The sequence below is a fragment of the Leptopilina heterotoma genome, unplaced genomic scaffold, assembly GCF_015476425.1.
Source record: "Leptopilina heterotoma isolate Lh14 unplaced genomic scaffold, ASM1547642v1 Lhet_18, whole genome shotgun sequence".
Lineage (NCBI taxonomy): Eukaryota > Metazoa > Arthropoda > Insecta > Hymenoptera > Figitidae > Leptopilina > Leptopilina heterotoma.
In genome coordinates, this window is record NW_025110896.1 from 2,814,025 (window position 1) to 2,837,639 (window position 23,615).

General features: G+C 25.5%; 1 protein-coding gene across 1 annotated transcript in view; it reads right to left on the reverse strand.

Moving 5' to 3' along the window:
• Nucleotides 1–20,895, reverse strand: part of LOC122499951 (POU domain, class 6, transcription factor 2) — a 67,562-nt gene extending 46,667 nt beyond the window's left edge. The window contains exon 1 of the mRNA XM_043608556.1: nucleotides 20,827–20,895. Within this exon, the coding sequence (XP_043464491.1) occupies nucleotides 20,827–20,895 (69 nt within the window). The remainder of the gene's footprint in view (nucleotides 1–20,826) is intronic.
• Between the last annotated feature and the right edge of the window lie 2,720 nt (nucleotides 20,896–23,615).

Below are 23,615 nucleotides of genomic sequence, written 5' to 3' on the forward strand. Positions count from 1 at the left end.
ATAATTTAAGTATTTGAATCAAACATGAATTTATACGAAATATGAGTTAAATTAAAATTGATTATAAAGTAAAAATTATTTGATTCAAGTAAATACTTAATCGATAATAGTCAAGTAATCTATTATTTGAATAAAATTTTTTTTTTTCATTAGTATCATTATATTTTTTTCAACAGTATTATTGTTAGAAATAATTTTTAAATTGACAATAGCTTTAATGTAAATAGTTTAAAGAATAATTTATTATTGTCGATTCAAAAATATCACCAGTATCACTTTGTTTCAACAAAAATAAAAATATTTATTGATACCTTGGAATTATTATTCTTTAAAATAAATTAGGATTTTAAGAAATCTTTGTAAAGAATTCTTTAATTAATAAAAATCACAATTTGCAATATTAACTGAAAATATATATCGACTATCGAGTGACGTTAACTAGTATATAAAAAATTTATTTCTAAATTAGAAAACGAAAAAAAATATTTCACCTGGAACAGCGATAAGTTTCTCTGGAATAGCGAAAGTCTTTCCTGAAACAACTAAAAATTTCGCTGATGTAATAAAAATTTATAGTTGTTCTAGAGAAAATATTTTTTGCATTACAGATATTTTTATTTTTGCAAAATTGAATATTTTCATTTAAAATTTAATCAGTTTTATTTATTTATTTTTTTTTTTTACATATTCGCAACATTAAAAATAATGAAAATAAAACTTTTGCCCGCCTGTTCTGGGTAGTTAATTATATTCAATTTGTCGAATGAAACTGGTTCGAAAGTGTCAATGGAAACGGAGGTGTTTATAAGGGCGTTTATTGAGGACACGAGGAAGATTTATAAATGAAATGAGACTAATATAACTGCTGAAGAGGTTTTCTTCCTAGTCAATAAGAGGATATACATTTATAAAGACATGTGTGAGTGTTATATAGAGAATATTCACCTATACGTACTATAACGTATCTACCGTGACCGATTTATCGTAACGGTCGGGTAAGCGGGTAGACAGACCCCCATCAAGCCCCCAGCGGGGTAAATTAACAACAGACAAGCCACTTGAAACATTACCGAGCCTTTCCTATGTGCACCAAGGCGGGCTGCCGGGTTAGCTGCTACCTTACTCAACATAAATTAGGACCGATAGAAAGGGTAGATTGCAGAGAATGTTGAGTATATAACCGCCTAAGAGCCACTCCGCGGGGGGAGAGTGATATTTAGAGCGTGCCAACTTCACGACTTATTTCCAATTCCACGAATCACGCAAATTTCATTTTCTTACATTTCAAACCGACACAAAACACATCACTATTATTCTCGACTTCTCATATTTTTTTAATTATTCATTTCATTATTTATTTTATTAATAATCCTTAACGTCCTTTGATATTAAATTATTAAAATAAAAAACGATCACATGTTTTGAATGAACACACCTCCTGACTGTGATTGTACTATTGTGGTCGTTTTTTATTTTCATAATTATTTATTTTCTTATTTTTATATGATTCAAAAATATTCACTATAAATGAAATAAAAAATTAATTTAATTTATTATACATATTTATATGTATATAAATATGAATTTATATATAAACTATCAAAATTACAACGCGCGTGAAATTTTCGTTACCATTGTAACTTAAAAAAAAAATTTGCTTTTCAAAGTTTAATAAAAATCCTTCATTTTTTAAAAAACATCATTTTCGTCTAAAATCTTAACAGCTTTTCTTTAAATTTAATTATTTGAACAACTCGTATAGAAATCGCAAAGATATTTCTAATAGCAATTTGAATGTATGATATTTTTGTTTAAATAATTGAACTTTCAAAAGTACCACTGGAACAATCCTGCGGTAATAAGTTTATTCTAAATTTATTTAAAATTCAATTATTTTTCAAATTTGCAATTAGAATTTTTCAAAAATACAAATATATATCAAAATAGTTTTTAAATGTAAACAAATAAAATTTATTAAAATATCATTTTAATGAAATTTGACAAAATTTTCAATTGTTTAAAATTATTTTCGGAAATACAATTATTTTTAGAAAATTGTAATTACATTTTTTCAAGAAACATTTTTTTTGGAATTTCTCAATTAAATTATTCAAAACTTCAATACTTTTTGTTAAAGAAAACTTTAAATACTTTTTCTTATTTATTTTTCGACAGGAATTAAAATTTCAAATAATTTTAATGAAAAACCTCATGAAATTTAATTGTTTCTAAAAATTGCAAATCTAATTCTTCTAAAATTAAAATTACTTTTTCAGAATTTTTGAATAAAATTATTCAAAACTTTTTAATTGGTTTTTTAAAATGTTTTTTTAAATTTAATTCATTCCTAAAATTTCAGTTATAACGCTTTAAATATTCAATTACTTTCTAAAATTTTAACTGAAATTTGTTTTTAAAATCAATTCCTATATATAATTCAACGACGAGAATAGAATTATTTAAATAGAATAATATTTGTAAATTCATAAAATAATGTTTTTTCAAAAACACAATTATCTTTATATAGATAATTTTTAGAGATGACAAAATAAAATTCTTAAAAATATAAAATTTTACATTATATTTCAATTATTTCAATTTTTTAAAATTACTTTCGAGAATTCAAGTATATCTTCAACAAATTTTATGTTAAAAATAATTGAAATTCTGCGATGAGTTTCATTATTTATAAAAATAATTGAATTATTCAGAAAAAGTTGTAAAAAATTTGTAAATAATTGAATTCCTGTGAAAATTTTTATTATTTACGAAAATAATTAAATGTTTGCGTACAATTTTATTAAAAATTTTTTAAATAATTGATTTCTTTTGGGTAGTTTTATTAAAATAGTAGAGATATTGAAAATTATTGAAATGAGGAAAATTTTTTAAAATAATTGAAATTTTGACAAGAATTTTATTTTTTTTTTAAATAATTGAATTTCTGCAATCATTTGTAATTTATTCTTCAAAATTCAATTTTTTTAAGTGTTTTTAATTAAAATTCTTCTATAAATCCATTATTTTTAATAATTATTTAAATACATATTTGACAAATTTAACTATTTTTAGAAAATTTTGAATTATTAAATTTTTTCAAAAATCTAAGTTCGTTAAAATTTCTAATTAAATTTATTCAACATTGAAATTTTATAAAATTTAAATTTGAAACCCTTTGAAGTTCATTTATTTATGAAAATTGTAAACACAACTTTTTTAAAATTGAATTAATTTTGAAATATTTTAGTAAAATTAATTATTAAATAATTTATTTATTTTACGATAGTTGTTCAAGATTTAAGGTATTTAAAAAGAAATTCTTGTCAGAAATTGAAAAAATTGAAGGTTTTGTATTAGGATTAGTGGTAATTTTATAGTTTACGAGTCAATTAAAAAAAAACACAAGAATTTAAAATTTTCTTATGAATTCTAAAAATTTAATTTTTTTCAGTACTTTTAATAAAAATTCCTGACTTTTCCCTGAATTCCCTATGTCAAAATATATTATTATTATAATTATAATAATATTTTTAAAACTATATATTCCAATTCATATTTTATTTTTATAAAACAAAAAATTGAATTAAAAATTTTTACGTTCTATAATATTTAAAATTGCTAATTTTATTTAAAAAAGTGAGTGAGAAGTCAGTGTTGCTAGTAGTAATAATAAATAACAATAAAAATAGTTGAAAAATTATTATCAACGATATAAATTTTTAAAAAATGTGAATTTATCACTTAACGATAAATATTACTAAATATTTGCGACTCTTGGTGGAAAACAATTTTTTTGCGACTTGGAATTTTAGGCACAGTATTTTGAACGCAAGATTTTGATATTTTTGGGGCAATGTTGGCATAATATGAGGCTAAGTGGAACAGAAAAGAAATCTAGTTTTTCTACACGGAAAGAGAGGAAAAATTTAATTTAATTTAATTTAATTTTTTCTTTTTCATTTTTCTTTTCATTGACTGCGCATAAAGAGGTTCATATTATATTTAAAACTACAGTTGGAGATAATTATATATTTGACTTATGAAGTTTTAAAGTCTGAGAAAGAAGGTATGATCCCTTCCAGTGATGCGCGAACTCGATTCAGACCCTCGGAAAACTTAATTACGACGACTCACTGGAATAATTCGAAATACGAATAAACGTTTGTGTCGTGGGATTTGCATTTAATGGATATTAAAATGAATGACCATCGCTCATTAAGAATGCGTGGCACAGCTCGTGATAAAATCACGGGTAATGAAGTCGTGACGCAATCTTACTTGTAAATGGATCCTTCATTATATTTCGATATTTTTTTTTCTTTCATTTCACCACATAGAGAATATATAAATATATGTAAACGTTCACTTTATGAAAACTATTCTTCTAGTTCTGTTTTTCCATTTTTCATCTTATTTCAATTCTATTTTTCTTTTTTCATTTTCTGCCTAATACTTTACTTTAACTTTTATTTTCACATTAACAGATTTTTATTTTCATTTTCTTCTTAATTTCAATAGAATTTTATTTTTTCACTTTAATTTTCCCTTTAATTTTGATTTTCACTTTCTCTATGTCATATTTATTATTTTTACTTTCATTTTAAGAAAAATTCAAAACAAGAGGAAAATACCTCATTGAAAAAAAAACACTAACACGAAATAATTAAAGCAATTTTTCTCCTAAAGAACATTATTTGAAATCTTAAACGAATATAAAGCCCGAAATTCGCCTCGAGGGCAATGTAAAACAAAAAAGAAAAGAAATTTCGCCTCTCTTTTCCAAATGAAGCGAAGAAGAAGAAAACAAATTTTAATGTTTCGCAATTATATCGAAGTATATATGCTTAAGCGCAAGTTATAATGCTCAATCTATATTCAATCGTAAATTAAACTGTCATATCTTCTTTTTCAAATTGTAATGGAGTGAGTGGTTAATGAAGCAAGAGCGCACACATTGAGCGCGCGAGAGAGAGTGAGAGTGAGTGAGATGGCGAGCAATAATTTTGAGGCCCTTTTAATTTTCATCGCGCGCGTTTGGAATCCGCGATTCGCTATTCGTATTAAACCGCGTTCAAGAAGCAGCCGATAAAATTTTTATAGGCACACGTAATGCACACGAGTCATAAAGTCTGGAAACGAGGCATAAATCTATTTCAACCCTCTTGTTTAGTGTCGGTCTGCTCTAAGGGTTTGGAAAGGAGGACGATAACGTAAAAGGAGGGTTTTGCGGTGGGGGTAAGAGGGGGGGGGGGAAGGAGGTGGGAAAGGATTTGAAGAGGACAGTAAGAGAGAGAGGGGGGGGCAACCTATGTATGAATATACATGACCTTACCCGCCAACCCTTACACCACAACGGAGCTCTGCTTACATTATTGTATATCTAATTCCGGCAGAGGTTCTCCTAATTTCTGTCGATTTTCCCAGTAGCTCCATTTCTAAAGGGATGTGTATATCTGTATATATATGTATATATTTGTATATATATATATTGCCATATATATATATTTCTCAAGGTTTTGCCAGTGAATTTCGCGAGAGATTTCGTATATTGTGAGCACCGCTGTTAGCCTCACGACATTATGCAGGCAGTCTACATATTATACATTCGGACTGGGATTCAATTAAGTTTTGGTTAGAGACCGTCCTCTCCGCTGCACACACTGCCATGCCGCTCCAAATCGCGTCTCCGTTTCGAATCATTCTGGACTTTTGGGAAAGAGAGAGAAAGAGAGAGAAAGAGAAAGAGGGAAACTAAATAAGCCGTCAGAAAAGCATGACCGCTTTCGTCAAAGAACTCCCCTCTTTTTTGAAGTTGCTTTTAATTTTCATTTACATGAGATTTCACACAATTATAATGCTAATTGTTTGGCAATTGGACATTTTGTCGTTATATTCTTCTTCATTCGCGTAAATTTCGTATATACACTCGCTTTGTATATTATCTGTCGCATTTGTTTTGTTGCTTTTATACATAACACCTGTTTGAAATTCTCTTTTTGTTTGTGGGAAAAATTTAATTTCTTAATTTGTAATATTAAAATGGGTATATGAATAACATTTTTTTCACACAATTAAACATAATTATTCAAACAAATAATATTTTTGAATCAAAGCAGTAGATATTTTCTAGATATTGGGATTAAACTTATAAACTATAATTTTAATTAAACAAAATCAGTTAAAATTATTTTTGTTTTTGAATTGACTATTAGTGTACAGAAAGAAAATTAATGATAAGAAATTAAGAATGAAAACTGAGATAATAATTATTATTACTCAATGATACGAGTAATTTTTATTATTAGTAAAAAATAAGTAAAGTAAAAGTAGGTTTTAACGAAAAAAACTATATTCAAATAAAGAAAAAGAAGAAACACTAAGAAAAAATATAAAAGCAGAATTGTAACACAGTTTTTCTAAGCATATCAAATTCATATCCTTAGAAAAACTGTGAAAATAGCAATGAAGCAGAAAAAGAAGAAGAAAAATTGAAAGATAATTGCAAAGAAGTTGGGGATTGAGAAGAAGGAACAGTAAAAGAATATAGAAAAAGCGAAAAATAAGAAGTGAATAAATTAGAAAAATGAAGAAGAAGAAGAAAACACACTAAAAATAAAAAAACAACAAAAATAGAATATTGTAAAATACTAAAAAAAAGAAGTGGAAGAAGAAGAAGAAAAAGAAGAAATAATTTAAAAAAACGAAAAAAGAGTAGAAATTGGTATAAAAAGATAGAAAAAGAAGAAAAAGAAAATGAAAACAGTAAAAAATTCAGAGAAAAACATCAAATTTAAAACAAAATTATAAAATGGGGAAAAAGCAGAAAAAGAAATATAAGGAAGTTACAGAAAAAATATACAAAAAGAAAAAATTGAAAGAAAAAAATAAGAAGATAAAAATGCAGAAAAATGAGAAGAAAAAGAAGGAACAATAAGAAAAATTAATAAAAAACAAAAAAAGAAGCTAACATATTTTAAAAAAAGTAGAAAAAGAATTAAACATTAAAAACAGACTAAATAAAAAACTTAAACAGAATTATAAAAATACAAAGAAGGAAAAAAAAAGAAATATAAGAAGAAACAAAAAATATAAAAAAATAAAAAGATAAAATAGAATTAAAAAAGTAAAGAAGCAGGAGAAAAAAAGGAGAAATATTTAATAGATTATAGGAAAACGAATAAATTGAAATAGAATTCTAAAAAAGTTAAAGAATAAGAAATGAAGAAGAAGATGAAAAAAAATAAATCATAATAAAATAATAATAAATAATAATTAACAATACAAAATTAGAGAAAAACTAAATAGCAGAAATTAGTGTAAAAAGGTAATGAAGCAGAAGAAGAAAACAGTAAAAAAAACCAGAGAAGAATGGAAAAACGAAAAGAGAATTATAAAAAGGCGAAGAAGAAGAAGAAGGGGAATTAGAAGAAGAAACAGAAAAGATATAAAAAAATGAACTGAAAAAGAAATATAAAAAGATAAAGAACCAGAAGAAGAAAGAGAAGAAATAGTAAAAAATCATTAATAAAATACAAAGAAAGCAGCACAAATATAAAAAGAAATAAAGCAGAAGAAAAAAAAGAAGAAGAAAACAGTAAAAGACAGAAAAAAGGAAAAAATAAAGCAGAATTATAAAAAGATAAAGAATCTGAAAAACAAGTGTAAGACAAAAAAAAGTATAGGAAATGAAAAAAACTAAATGAGAATTATAAAAAGGTTACGATGCAAAAGAAGAAGAAAACAAAAAGAAATAGTTATAAGTTTATAGAAAACGGAAGAAAAAACAGAATTATTGCTTTCGTATTTAAATAAATAAAAAATATTTTAAAAAATGATAAAAAGTAAAGAACTAGAAGAAGACGAAAGAGTAAAAAAATGATAAAAAGTAATAATTGAAAGATAATTACTAAAACTTAGAAAATGAGGAGAAAAAACAGTAAAAGAATATAGAAAAAGTAAAAAGCGGACAGAGAATTATCAAAAAATATAAAGAAGAAAAAGAAGTAAAAAAATTAATGAAAAGCAAAACAACAAGAAGAATAAAAAGGTAAAGAAGGAAAAGAAAAAGAAGAAACACTAAAAAAAAATTATAAAATGGTAAAGAAGCAGAAAAAAGAAGAAGAAACAAATTTTTCATTAATTTGTTTTTTAAACAAATTTTTATTTTATTTTGAATTATAAACGGGACATACAAAAAATGTAGAAAAAGAAAAAACTAAAAGAGAATTATAAAAAGTTTACGAAGCAGAAGAAAAAAAGGAAGAAATAGTTAAAAGTTTGCACTTTGCAGAAAGAAGAAAAAACAGTAACAAAATTTTAAAAAGTTAAAAAAAAGAAAAGTAGAAGATTAAGCATTAAGATATATAGAAAACGAAAAAAAAAACAAAAAAAGAAATATTGCAATAATAAAAATTATTGCTTTTATATTTAAATAAATGAAAAATATTTTAAAAATTGATAAAAGTAAAGAACTAGAAGAAAAGGAAACAGTAAAAAAAATGATAAAAATTATTATTTGAATGATAATTACTAAAACTTAGAAAATGAGGAGAAAAAACAGTAAAGAATATAAGATCCTTAAGTTCTGAACGTTCAAATGAACGAAATTTATTTATTTCTTCTACAAATTAAATCTTTATTGCAATTATTTTGCGTCACTATCCAAAAAATTAATAACTAAGTTTCTAACAGTAAATATTTCAGTTTTTAAATTTTTTATGATTAGTAATTTATAAAAATATCTTCAATAAAAAATATTTCGTTCATTTGAACGTTCAAAACTTGAGGATCATAAGAATATAGAAAAAGTAAAAAACGCGCAGATAGTTATAAAAAATACAAAAGAAGAAGAAGTGAAAAATTAATGAAAAGTGAAACAAAAAGAATTGTAAAAAGGTTAAAAAGGAAAAGAAAAAAAAACACTAAAAAAATATTTTAAAAAACAAAAACAATTATAAAATGGTAAAGAAGCAGAAAAAATGTAGAAAAAGAAAAAAAATTAAAAGAGAATTATAAAAAGATAAAAAAAAGCAGAAGAAAAAGAAGTAGAAGAAGAAATATAGAAAGTGAAAAACAGAAAGAGAAAAATAAGATAGCGAAAGGAAGAAAAAAAGAAGCACACAGAGAAGAAGAAAAAACACCGAAAGATGAAGAAAATAAATAAAAACAAAAATACAGACAATAAAAAAATAGAAGAAGAAAAGCAAAAATCCGAAAAATAAATAAAAATTAAAAGAGAATAAAAAAAATAGACAAACAAAGAAACTAAATTGAAATCCAAAATCAAAATTAAATAAATTTTCCCCAGTGAAAAAATAAAAGCAAAAACCAACTGCACCTTGCAGTCATTGAATGAAAATTAACGTGAATTTCCTCTAATTTAGCGAATACTCTCTCGCCGTTCAATGGTTGCGACAGTGGTACAGAAAGAAATGTTTATGTATACGACATCGTACATGTCATGATTAAAAGCTAAACAATTGGCTCTGTTTGAAAAGCTTTTTGTTTGGGTTTCACGTTACAATGTCACGATTAGAGTCGAGCTTGAAAGCTCGTCATCTCACTAGGATTGGTGCGGGTTATGAACGTAACGTCTAGTTAGCAGCAGCAGGTGTTAGGAAAGGGAATACGAGTAAAATAGAGAGGGGGGAAAGAGAGGGAAACAATAGGCATTGCCGTTTAGTTGACAACGACACCAGCAATGGTTAGCATACGTTCTCGTAATATCGGCGTGCTTGTTTGACATTTTGGCGGCCGAAACTACCCACGGCAATAAGGTTAATTGAAATACGTCAAGTAGCAACGCATTGGGAATACTTCGACGAGAGAGGGCCACAGAGTTTCTATGTACTCGATACGTATATATACTCACAAACCAATACTTATCTGAATGCCTCGTATCATGCCTTCCTCTATATACATATAGCATATCGACAGCTCACTGTAGCGTGCCACTATATACTATACACGTGTATATATAACTATTTCACAGTGAAACGAGAAAAACAGAGAGAGAAGGAGAGAGAATACACTTTCGCGCAAGAGGATGATGGGTAATTAGTCGAACCACGTGGATGCGCACAGTTTCCAAAAGTAAAGTGGGATAGGGTCGAGAGATCGAAAAGTTCAACAAGGTTACATTAATTCGAGCTCATCCATTTTAGAATTTTAAATGTCTTATTGTTTAATTTTCCTCTCTATAAATATAACATTCGAAATTGCTAATTGAAATTTCTAGTTAATTCTCCCAAACAAGAAATAGGTAAATAGATTTTTCTTATTTATTTATTTATATCTAAAATTTTCCGAAACTCGGAAACTACCCGGCAACTATTTAGAAAATTGAAACAATTAATCATTGAAGCGACTAATTAATTGCCAAATATATATGTAATTAGCTAAAAGTACCAATCGATAAATAAACTAAATAAAGCGAAAAAAAATTATTAAGAATGTATTCTTAGTAGTTTTTTCTCATCAGTTAGTTTAGTAACGAAATAATTGAATAATAAAGCAACACATATAAGTGGAAGAGTAATTACTTAGAGGCAGAAGTAATTAATTAGATTCAATAGTGATTAATTAAATTCAAGTTATTAATTAGATGCAAAAGTAATTAACTAGATGCAAAAATAATTAATTGAATGAAAAAGTAATTAATCAGGTGAAAAAATAGTTTTTTTTAAATAATTCGATGAAAAAGTAATTATTTACAATGGGGAGAAACCAATAAATAATTCGTTTCTTAATAGTTTAAAAAGTTGCTATATTTTCAATTAATAATTATTCATTAAAATTATAGTAATTTATCAATGAAAACAGTTACAAATTAAGTGTGAATTTAATTCATTATTGAATTTCAGGTGAGTAAATAAAAATCCAAATAATTAAGTAACAATGAATCTGATCAGATAACAAAAAAAAATGAATAAGTCAACAAGAAAATTAATTAGTCAGTATGTAAATTAATTAGTCAATATGTAATTTATTAGTCAATACGTAAATTAATTATTAATTATTTTAAAACAGATTTAAGTAGCTAAAAAAATTCTAATTAGGTATAGAGAAATTAATTGGTTAACATAGAAACTAACAAGGGAACTAAAAAACTAATTCGGTAACAAAATAATAATTTGGGTAACAAAGAAACTTTTTATGCATCAAAGAAATTTTTTGGGTAATAAAGAAACTAATCAGATAACAAAAACATTAATTACTTAACAAGGCAATAAATTAACAATAAAATAAATTAGTTAATTAAAAAACTAATTAATCAAAAAAAAAAAATTAAGTAGATTAGAAACTAATTGGGTAGCAAAAAAACTAATTTACCAACAAAAAGTAATTAAAAAACAAAGAAATTAATTGGGTAATAAAGAAACTAACTAGGTAACAAAGAAATTAATTAGACAACAATGAAATTAACTAATTAACTAATTAACTAATTAACTAATTAACTAATTAACTAATTAACTAATTAACTAATTAACTAATTAACTAATTAACTAATTAACTAATTAACTAATTAACTAATTAACGAATTAACTAATTAACTAATTAACTAATTAACAAATTAACTAATTATACTAATTAAGTAACAAAGTAATTTATTAGACAACAAAGAAATAAATTGAGTACCTAATTAATTTGTTGTTGGCTAATTAGCTTCTTTACTTAAATATTTTTATTATTTAATTATTTTTTTGTTACCTAATTAGTTCCTTTGCTAATTAATTTTTTTCCCCTAATTAGTTTCTTAGTTAATTAATTATTTTTCTTGTTAATTGATTCTATTTTTTGTTATCTGATTTTTTTTGTTGCCTGAAATATAACTTAATTATTTATGTATTTATTATAACAAGTAAATTAATTTCCTTGTTAATTAATTCATTTGTTTCTTATCTGGATTTTTTGTTTTGTGAAAAATAATGAATGAATTTATTTATTTATTATAATAAATAAATTTCATAGGCAAAAAAATTCGGATAACAAAAAAATGAATCAATTAACAAGGACATTAATTAGTTAACTGAGACACTAATTAGTAAACGAAAAAAATAATTAAGTAGAAAAGCAACTAATTGGGTAACAAAGAAACTAATTAACTAAAAAAAACTAATTAGGTAACAAAAAAATAAATTGAGTACCTAATTAATTTGTTGTTGGCTAATTAGCTTCTTTAATTAAATATTTTTATTATTTAATTATTTTTTGTTACCCAATTAGTTCCTTTGCTAATTAATTTTCTGTTTGACCAATTAGTTTCTTAGTTAACTAATTATTTTCCTTGTTAATTGATTCATTGTTTTGTTATCTGATTTTTTTTGTTCGTTAAGAAATAATTAATTAATTTATTTAGGTAATATAATAAATAAATCAATTTCCTTGTTAATTGACTCATTTTTTTGTTATCTGATTTTTTTTTCTAAAAATTTATTTATTTATTTATTATAATAAATAAACTTCCTAAGCAAAAAAATCAGACAATAAAAAAATGAATCAATTAACAAGGAAATTAATTAGTTAACTAAGAAATTAAGTAGGCAAAAAAAATTAATTAGCAAAGGAACTAATTGGGTAACAGAAAAATAATTAAATAATAAAAATAATTGATTAAAGAAGCTAATTAGCCAACAACAAATTAATTAGGTAGCAAAGGAATTAATTAGGCAAAAAAAAACTAAATAAAAAAAAAAAAAAAAAAACTAATAAAAATAGCCAACAAAGAAACTAATTCTCCAGAAAAAAATTAATTATGAACCACGAGAGAAAACATTAAAATAACAAAGTAACTGATAAAGTTATTAAATACTAATTTTTTAATTCACATTCATTTGAAATGTAGACTATAGCGAAGTGCGAGAGAACAAATAATGGCGAAACGAGAGACACGCTGTAATGTGTTTTTTAAATATTTAGTTATACAGTAAACACAAGTCATAGAATTTACGCGTATACTTATAATTATGACATTCATAATTTTCTAAGTACCATTCAATTACATTTATATTACTTGTTTCATCATTTCACGTTAATGCAATAATGAAAATATTTATTAGGAATACAGTATATTAAACTACATTTCATTATAAGCACACGATAGACCCTAACTTTCGTAATTTCAAAATCAAAACGTTACATACATATACGTACGTGACATTTGTTCTCTCTCCCGGCAATTATTAATATATTAGTATATACGCATTATTTCACATTCCAAAACCGAAACAATACATTTATTGTTTCTACTCATTTTTAAGTTTAATAAAATAGCTAAGTGCAAAATTAGAATTGTGTTGTACTCGAAATATGATATTGTATGTTTGAAATTAGAAAAGCTTTTTTTATTGAAAAGGAAATTAATATTGAAATAGAAACTAATATTGAAATACAATGCGAAAAATATTAAAAATAGGAAAAAAATGAAATTAGAATTGAGAAAAGATGAATGTATTAAAAATTGAAAGGAAGAATATTAGAATTGTCTTGTAGAAGTTTATTTTTGAATAAAAAATTTTTTTATTAACTTTTTTATTAATGAATCTTAAAGTGAATGAACTTTTTTTTTCTCTAGAATATTTTTATCTACTTTCAACTTTTTTCTAATTATTAACGAAATTTATAATATTTTGTCTCTTATTTGCTTTTTACTGCTTTACTCTAAAATTACAAAAATATTATTTGTTTGGATTAAAATTGTCAGATTACTGTTAAAAATAATTTTTCAAAATTGTCTGACTGATATTGACTTTCACTACTGGTATCTTAATCTCAATTAGTATTGTCTGACTAAATTTTACCTGTACTACTGAGACTTTTTTTAATAATAAATTTTTTTTTATTTTAATACTTACTCAAGTATTAAACATTTTTTTTAAATACTTAATCAAGTTTTTAACAAATTCTAAAAATTTACAGAGAGAGTAAAGTCTGACTAGAACAGTTTTTTATTATACATAACATTAATAAGAATTAATAATTCAAATATATTTTTAATATTTTTTCTTCTTCTCTACTGTGAAATGTTTATGAACTAGTAATAATGACTTCTAACCCACTTTTTTAAAAATAAAATTATCAATTATAGATGAAAAAAATTCTTCTTCAAAATTCGATTATTTTCAAAAATGTTAATAAAATTCTTGTCAAAATTTAAATTATTTTCAAAAATTTTCCTTATTTCAATGATTTTCAAATATCTACTATTTTAACAAAATTACCCAAAAGAATTTAATTATTAAGAAACTATAATAAAATTGTACGCAAACATTTAATTATTCTCATAAATAATAAAAATTTCACAGGAATTCAATTATTTACAAATTTTTTCAATAATTCAATTATTTTCAGAAATAATAAAACTCATCGCAAAATTTTAATTATTTTTAATATAATTTTAATCTAATTTCTCGAAGAATGAAATTATTCTTAAAAATTTTATTGAAATTCCCCAAAAGAATTTTAATTTAATTTAAACAAATTTAAAAATTTGTTGATAAAATTCTTTAAATAAGAGTTCAATTTTAAAAAACATGCAATTGTTCACTAAATTATTTACTTTTGTATTTAAATATTTTCATTCTCGTAGAATTTTCTAATAAAAATTGATTTAAAAATGTATTTTAGTTAAAATTTTAGATAATAATATTGAATATGAGAATAATTTTGGAAAAAGTTACAATAACAATATTGAATATTCTTATAATATAAAATAATTATTTAATCTTTCGAACATCTTTGATTATTATAAAAAATGAAGAAATTGATTGCTTCGAGTCAAAGACTCGGAGTGATTGATTTCTTCATTTTTTTTAAAAAGTTATTGATGTTTTTGAATAATTTTGCAATTAAAGAAATTTGTACCTAAATAAATAAACACTTTTTTGAGTAAAATTTTTTCCTTTATTTTCTAAAAATTCAAAAATTCATTTCAATTTCATTTTCAATTAAAATTTGTAATTGACAAATAGAATTTATAAAAAAAATTTTTCTTTATTTTTAAAAAAAACTTTGAATTTTATATTAAAACAATTGTAATTAAGAAATAGAAATGATGTAAATTATTATTAAATTTTCTAATTTGTAATATTAATTTATTATGAATTATGAAAAAAATACCTGTACATTTTCGATTTGTCAAATAATAATAATTTTTAAAGAAATTATTATTTTCAATTATTTTCATTTTTTTAGTAAGATTTTTTGCATTTTATTAATTATAGAAAAGTTCTTGAGGGATAAAATGTTGGTTTAATTTCTCCGCACTTGAGAACGCCAAGGTCACCACCAGAGGTCGGGGAAAATTCCAAGAAAAAACTGAACTGCCATCTAGCGGTGACCTTGGCGTTCGCAGGTGGAGAATGGGTGAATCTCTAGAAGTTCGTTAGTATTTCTTATTCTTATTTATAATCAAATTTAGCGAGTTTGGCAATTAATATAAACGGATTTCAATTTTTTATTTACTTTCCTTATCGATATGTTTATCGTCTTCAATTTTTTTAGTTTTAGAATTAATTTTTCCACTAAATAAATTGATATTTAAATTTTCGGTTTAGGAAATAGTACCCAAACCTCGAAAAAGAATACAAAAATAAATAAAGTGGAAAGTAGCTTTAAAAAAAAAATTTGAAATAATATTTACAATTGAAAATTTCCTCTCCTAAAAAAGATTCGTGATCGCAGCAGAAAAAAGAAAATTTTCTAAAATTGAGTGATTGGGAGGTGATTGAGGAAAAAAAGAGAGAAAGTAGAAGAAAAAGAAATAGAGAAGGAGAGAAAAAAAAGAGAGGGAGAGAGATAGAGAGAAAAAAAATAGAGAGATAGAGAGAGAGAGAAAAGAGAAAAAAAGATAGAGTGAAAGAGAGAGAAAACAAGTTTCAAGGGACCTCTGAATCCCAGTGAAATGAGAGACACATGAAACGACGTACGAGAATGCGCCCTCTCGATAATGACAGAAAATTGCTCGCTTTCAACTTACACAGCAAGCTTACCCGGCACTTAATTCAATTCAATTGCGATACAGTTCAATAATTCGATTAATTAAAAAATATTCCCAGCGTCGCTCAGCCTCTCGGTATCTAACGAAAATTCTATTTCAAAAAGGTCCCGCCACAGTCGCGCAACATTATACGCGCAACAAAAAGAGAGAAAGAAAAAAAAAACACCCCACACACTCACACAAAACCGGAAATAAGCCCCTAGTGGCCTCAGAGAGAACCACTGACACTGACGCGCCGAGTGCTATGCGAATTCAAATTAATTGATACCGAGTACACTATATATATATACATACACGACTCTCGATATTCCCATATCATCTGTGATTACTTTATTATGAGCTCTAAGTGGACGAGAGATCCTTCTAAAAAAAAAAAAAATAAAAAAAAATGAGCAAGAGGCCATTTGTAAATTTTTCTCCCATTTTTTGTTGTTGTTGTGTTTTGTCAAAACAAATAACATGAACAAAAAACAAAACAAAAAAAAAAAGAAAAACTTTTCCCTTGAGGCTTACAAACTCCAATCCATTTGTTAAAAAAAACCCCATTATCCAAGCGTAATAGACAAATCGTGCTTTCGTAAACTGTTTTGTCCTGATGCTTCGAAAAAGCGACAGGCAAAGAAAAAGGAAAATTACGTTTCAACATTTATCAGTATAGAGATTTGTCAAATACGAGATAGAGAGAGAGAGAGTGCTGAATAGATTTTAAAGGACAATTTTTTTTATTTCTGATATTGTTATAAATTCATTGTTCTATATTTGAAAGAGGTAATTAAATCTTACCTCTGCTTTGGTCAATTTAGAATTAAAAGCGATGAAAAAAGAAATTGGAAATAAATTCAAAACTTAAAAAGTAGATTGGAAATTTATTCACTAACGCAGGAAAAAAGTTTTATAGTATTTTATTAGCTTTACGCTTTTTATAAGAGAATTTTCTCGCCATCTTAACGGCGAAATTCAAAAATAAAAAAAGTTTGATTAATAATATTAGTAATTTTTAATTCCATATAGTCAATAAAGTGACCATTATTGCCCTAGGAAAATAAAGTGGTCAATAAAGTAACTATTAATGCTCTAGGGCAATAATGTGTTCTTTATTGATCGCTGGGCATAAAATTTCCTACATTCAAGAATAAATTTTCTCAATTAAAAAAAAAAAGATATAAAATACAATTTTTTTAAAAGGATTAGTTATGAATTGAATTTCTCAGTAAATAAGTAGCCATGCCGCATAAGTTGGAAGGCGCGGGTGTCTCTCTCTCTCTCTCTCTCTTTGCGCGAGTTGGATATTTTTTCTTTTTCGACTCTTTGAAAAATGGCGACCGACAGTTTTCTCCTTTCCTGCCAGACATTCAAGATATTATAATTCGCTGGGGTATCAGGATGATAATAATAACGCGTTAATTAAAGCCGTTGATTTATGCGCCTTTCATATTGTAATTACCTACCGAACTTGACTCGACTTGGAGCGAGCAAACCCGAGAGTCTGGAGACAATCTTTAACTCCCCGGAAGGGTAATGAGAATAAATTAATTAATCAAGGCGCAATTAATACCAACTGTAAACCCCGCACGCTACGTCAAGCACTTTTTAAGTACACGGATTTACGATATTTTTCTTTCTTTTTTTTTTTTTTTGTTTTTTTTTTACTGTTTCCTTTTTCAATTTTATTCTTGCGATAATATTTTACGTAACTTTAACAACCTATCAATTACCTAATCGAAAAAAACCTGTAATATTAATTTTCAATTGCTGTATATGTTTCATTTCAGTGATGAAAATTTTTTCTTCTCTTTTCATTATTTGTTTTTTGATTGTTAATTTGATTCGTTTTAATTTTATGATTTTTATGCAATTTTAGCTTTTCTCGAGAATTCATTTGGCATTGAATTGGAACAATTTTTTGTAATCCATATATTTTTTAATTACTATTAAAATCGTACAGTGTTTAAATAAATAAATAAATAATTTTATAATTTGTGTTATTAAATATTATTATAACTTATAAAATTTATAATATATAAACTGTTTGTTTACATTTTTAATAAGTAAACTGTAAGTGTTCGACAATAACTTTTTTTATTATTTTATAGTACTTATTAATTAGTAATATTTTTATTATTAAATTATAAATATCAACTTCATATTTTTACTTAATTACTAGAAGTCATTATTTCTACTTTTTTACAGCCACTTTCATTTTAAGACCATCCTCTATTATTATATTAAGTTAATGTACGACCGACCGACCGACCGACCGACCGACTCACACCTCTTTCTATTCTGTCTAACATCTACTAAAACACTTCACTCATACACATGTCCAAAAAACATTTACCCATGTATGACATGCGCAGTAGTGTTCTATGAGTATTACACATGCGCAGTAGTGTTCTATGAATGTCACGCATGCGCAGTAGTGTTCTATGAATGTCACGCATGCGCAGTAGTGTTCTATCAATGTCACACATGCAAAGTAGTATTCTATCAGTGTCACGCATGCGCAGTAGTGTTCTATCAATGTCACACATGCGCAGTAGTGTTCTATGAGTATTACACATGCGCAGTAGTGTTCTATGAATGTCACGCATGCGCAGTAGTGTTCTATGAATGTCAGACATGCGCAGTAATGTTCTATGAATATTAGTCATGCGCAGTAGTGTTCTATGAATATTAGTCATGCGCAGTAGTGTTCTATGAGTATTATACATGCGCAGTAGTGTTCTATGAATGTCACGCATGCGCAGTAGTGTTCTATCAATGTCACACATGCGCAGTAGTGTTCTATGAGTATTACACATGCGCAGTAGTGTTCTATGAATGTCACGCATGCGCAGTAGTGTTCTATGAATGTCAGACATGCGCAGTAATGTTCTATGAATATTAGTCATGCGCAGTAATGTTCTATGAATATTAGTCATGCGCAGTAGTGTTCTATGAATATTAGTCATGCGCAGTAGTGTTCTATGAGTATTATACATGCGCAGTAGTGTTCTATGAATGTCACGCATGCGCAGTAGTGTTCTATCAATGTCACACATGCGCAGTAGTGTTCTATGAGTATTACACATGCGCAGTAGTGTTCTATAAATGTCACGCATGCGCAGTAGTGTTCTATGAATGTCAGACATGCGCAGTAATGTTCTATGAATATTAGTCATGCGCAGTAGTGTTCTATGAATATTAGTCATGCGCAGTAGTGTTCTATGAGTATTATACATGCGCAGTAGTGTTCTATGAATGTCACGCATGCGCAGTAGTGTTCTATGAGTATTAAACATGCGCAGTAGTGTTCTATGAATATTAGTCATGCGCAGTAGTGTTCTATGAGTATTATACATGCGCAGTAGTGTTCTATGAGTATTATACATGCGCAGTAGTGTTCTATGAATGTCACGCATGCGCAGTAGTGTTCTATGAGTATCACGCATGCGCAGTAGTGTTCTATAAATATCAGGCATGCGCAGTAGTGTTCTATGAACATTAGGCATGCACAGTAGTGTTCTATGAGTATCACGCATACGCAGTAATGTTTTGTCAATGTCAGGAATAAAATAAAATGCTATAAAAATAGCAAATAAAAATGCTACTGTCATCATGATGGTTATTTTCATAAATGCTGATATCTAAAAATTACAAAAACATTAATTAATATAATATCGTCTGTAGCATGATGAATTTTTTTAAAGACAATAACCATTAACTAGTTGAAAAAATTCTTGCAAACATTATTAATATATATACATTCAAATAATAAGAAATTTATAATTTTAATCAAAGGTTATGTCATCATATTATGAAATTTCTTAAATTCTCTGAGCATTTTCCCTGACCTGCGCGACATTTCAAAAATATTACCAGTTTTTTTTATATTAAAATTATCAATTTTCAATTTCTCAATATGATTATTTTTGTATAATTATTTTATGTTTATCATTGAATTAATCTGAAAAGATGTAAGTAAGATCGGAATATTTTCTAATCTCTATTTTTAATTACCTTTTGATACTGCAAATATTTGGGACAAAGAAACATTATTTTCATCTCGTTTAAAAATGGTGCTGATGGTGCAATTTAAAAACCTACGTATCTAGAAAATAATGTTTTTTTAAATAGGGAAAACGGTGGACATTCTACACTGCGCAATTTTTAGTCTAAGACAAAAACTTAAAATTTTTTATAATTCTTATTTTGAGGATTTCTCTTCTTTTTGTAGCATTTTTTCCTCTTACATATGGGAACTAAAGTTTTCCTTTCTAATTTTGAGGATTTTTCTCTTTTCTATGTGAATTTATTCAATTCTAGTTTTGTTATTGTTAATTAAATTATTGATGTAATATTCCATTTGTTGAAAGAAATTTTCTTGTTGACTTATCAATGTTTCTAAATTTTTATTCAATTTTTTATTATATATTATATTCACGGACGGATTTCTTTTGCATGAACTTGTTACTAGAGTTCCCTAGAAAAATTTGATGAGGTACAAAAAAATTGACTAAATCAAAGGGAAAAAATAGTTCCAATAATAAATGAAAAAAAGGGAGAGAATAAGAAGAAGGATATGGATTTAAAAAAAGGAATAATTTCATTTACCATTAAATACATTATTTTTCAAATAATTTCCTTCTTTTTATTTAAATGTAAATTAAATTTTTTAACATATAAAATTCTATAAATGTCATGTGTCATAATTAATCAACATTTCCAATTTCAAAATGATTATTAAGTCCATTTAAATTTTCCAAGTACTCTTGACAACTTTTTTCTTCTGCTTCTTCTTCTTCTTCTTTTCTCCTTATTGCTTCTTGAATTTCCATTTCTTTATCTACTCCTTCTTGTTCTTCATCTTCTTCTTCCTCGTCTCGTTGCATTGCAACTTGTTCCTCATCCTGCTCCATTGCAACTTGTTCATCATCATCATCATCATCATCATCATCATCATCATCATCATCATCATGACCAAATTCTCCATCTTCTTCCCGCAATAAATTAAAAAAAATTAATTTTGGCCTATCTTCTGCATCATCATCATCATGAAAACTATTCATGATTCGTTGGAAATGAAAATAATCAATTTCAATTGACAACAAAATCTAGAAAAATAAAAAAAAATAAATAAAAAGAAACCATTCAATTAATACAGTCGTATCTTGGTAATTAAAAGTTGAAAGGATTGAGAAAAAACTTTCAATTACCAAGAGTTTCAAATTACTGAGAGGTTCAAATTAAGAGACTTTAAACTCAAACTACTGAAAATAAAACAGTGAATAATAAATAATGTTTCTTAAGGGGTTACATAGGTCAAAACGACCTGAAAACGTATGTTTTTTTAATAATTTTTTTTTCATAAAATAAATAAATTTTTTTATTTGAACACTTTGGTATCTGAAAGTACACTATCAAATGAGAAAGATATTAAATTTTTGATAAAAAATATTAAAAATCAGGCCCGTAGCAACAGTTCTTCGGGCCCCTTTCAAAAAAATTGCTTTTGCGGTGGTCAAGATATCTTTTGACTGCTTCATTTTAAATCAAAATACAAAAAATTTTCTGTTAGTAGGTGAATATATCTCGTGATTGAACGAAGGGTTTTCAAAGAAATTGAAATTTGGATTTCAAGGGACCAACAGTTTGCTTTGAATTATAAACAAGTGTTTCAAATTATCAAAGGTTTGAATTTTCAAGAGTCGACTGTATTTATATAATGTAATTTTTATTTATTAATTAAAAATTATTTAAACAATAGACTCAATTTATTGTTTAATAAATAAAAAATACAATTTTTAAAAAATTAAAAAGAAGGAAATTTATAATAAACAGGAAAAAAAAATAAAAATACACAGAAGATAAAAAAAACGAAAACAAAAAATGAAAACAAAGAGAGCCACATAAAAATGGTGAAATTGAATGAAAAAATAGAATAAAAATAATAAATAAATTAATTAATTAATAAAAATAATTTTAAAAGAAAATAATGGAAAAGAATAGCGTAAAATTTGAAAAAAAGAAATTTTCTTTTCATTATTAAAAAAAGAGAAAGATATATATTTAATAATTTTTTTAATATTACTATTTCAATATTATAACTTAATGTAATAAAATATATATAAATTATTTTACAAATTATTACCTGTAAGATTATCATCACGGTATGCTTCAATGAAACATTTTATGTTAATACTTTATTACATAGTAATTTAATAATTTTTATTATTAGACGCAGCCGATATTGTTCAGCGCTGTCATTTATTATTTATTGTTTATTTAACTTTATTTTTTAGACATTTTTATTGATCCTTCAAATATTGTAATTACTTTATTTTTTAAAAGACGCAGCCGATATTGTTCAGCGCTGTCTTTTAATATTGCTTTGTAATAGTTATTATTATTGTCAGATATGATTTAGTTTTCACTTAAAGACGCAGCCGATATTGTTCAGCGCTGATTTTAATTTTGCTACTTTATTTTTTATATCATTTTTGTCATTATTTAGTTATATTTAAAAAACGCTGCCAGTATTATTTAGCGCTGTCTTTCTTAATTGTCAGTTTCTTAACTATTTGCTTTTCATCTGTTTCATATAGTTTTTCTTAAAATACGCAGCCGTTATTTTTCAGCGCGTTACTAAACGTTTATAATTGTGGCTTAGTAATCTAAGATTTCAGTGAAAACAATATTTCTTACATATGCTTCTTGTTCTTTATTTTTCTTATTAATATTAAGAATATATGAAACATTTTATGTCAATACTTTATTACATAGTAATTTAATAATTTTTATTATTAGACGCAGCCGATATTGTTCAGCGCTGTCATCTGTTATTTATTGTTTATTTAACTTTATTTTTTAGACATTTTTATTGATAGTTCAAATATTGTAATTACTTTATTTTTTAAAAGACGCAGCCGATATTGTTCAGCGCTGTCTTTTAATATTTCTTTGTAATAGTTATTATTATTTTCAGATATGATTTACTTTTTACTTAAAGACGCAGCTGATATAGTATAGCGCTGACTTTAATTTTGCTATTTTATTTTTTATATCATGTTTGTCATTATTTAGTTATATTTAAAAACGCTGCCAGTATTATTTAGCGCTGTCTTGCTTAATTGTCAGTTTCTTAACTTTTTGCTTTTCATCTGTTTCATATAGTTGTTATTAAAATACGCAGCCGTTATTTTTCGGCGCGTTACTAAACGTTTATGATTGTGGCTTAGCAATCTAAGACTTCAGTGAAAACAATATTTCTTACATATGTTTCTTGTTCTTTATTTTTTTTATTATTATTAAGAATATATGAATTTGAAGTTAATAATACTTTTAAATTCATTTTAGAAGTTACTCTTGAGAAAGCTACATATAATTGTCCATGACTAAAAACATGTGATGGTAAGTATACTCCCACTTTTGAAAATGATTGACCTTGAGATTTATTTATAGTTAAAGCAAATCCTAATCTTACTGGAAATTGTTTTCTGGACATATTAAATGGTATTTCTTCATTAGAAGGTGACAATGTTATTCGTGGCAGTATTACAATTTCATTTTTGTAATTACCGGTAAGTATTTGGGCATAAATGGTATAATTTTCCAATTTTATAATTTTTAATCTTACTCC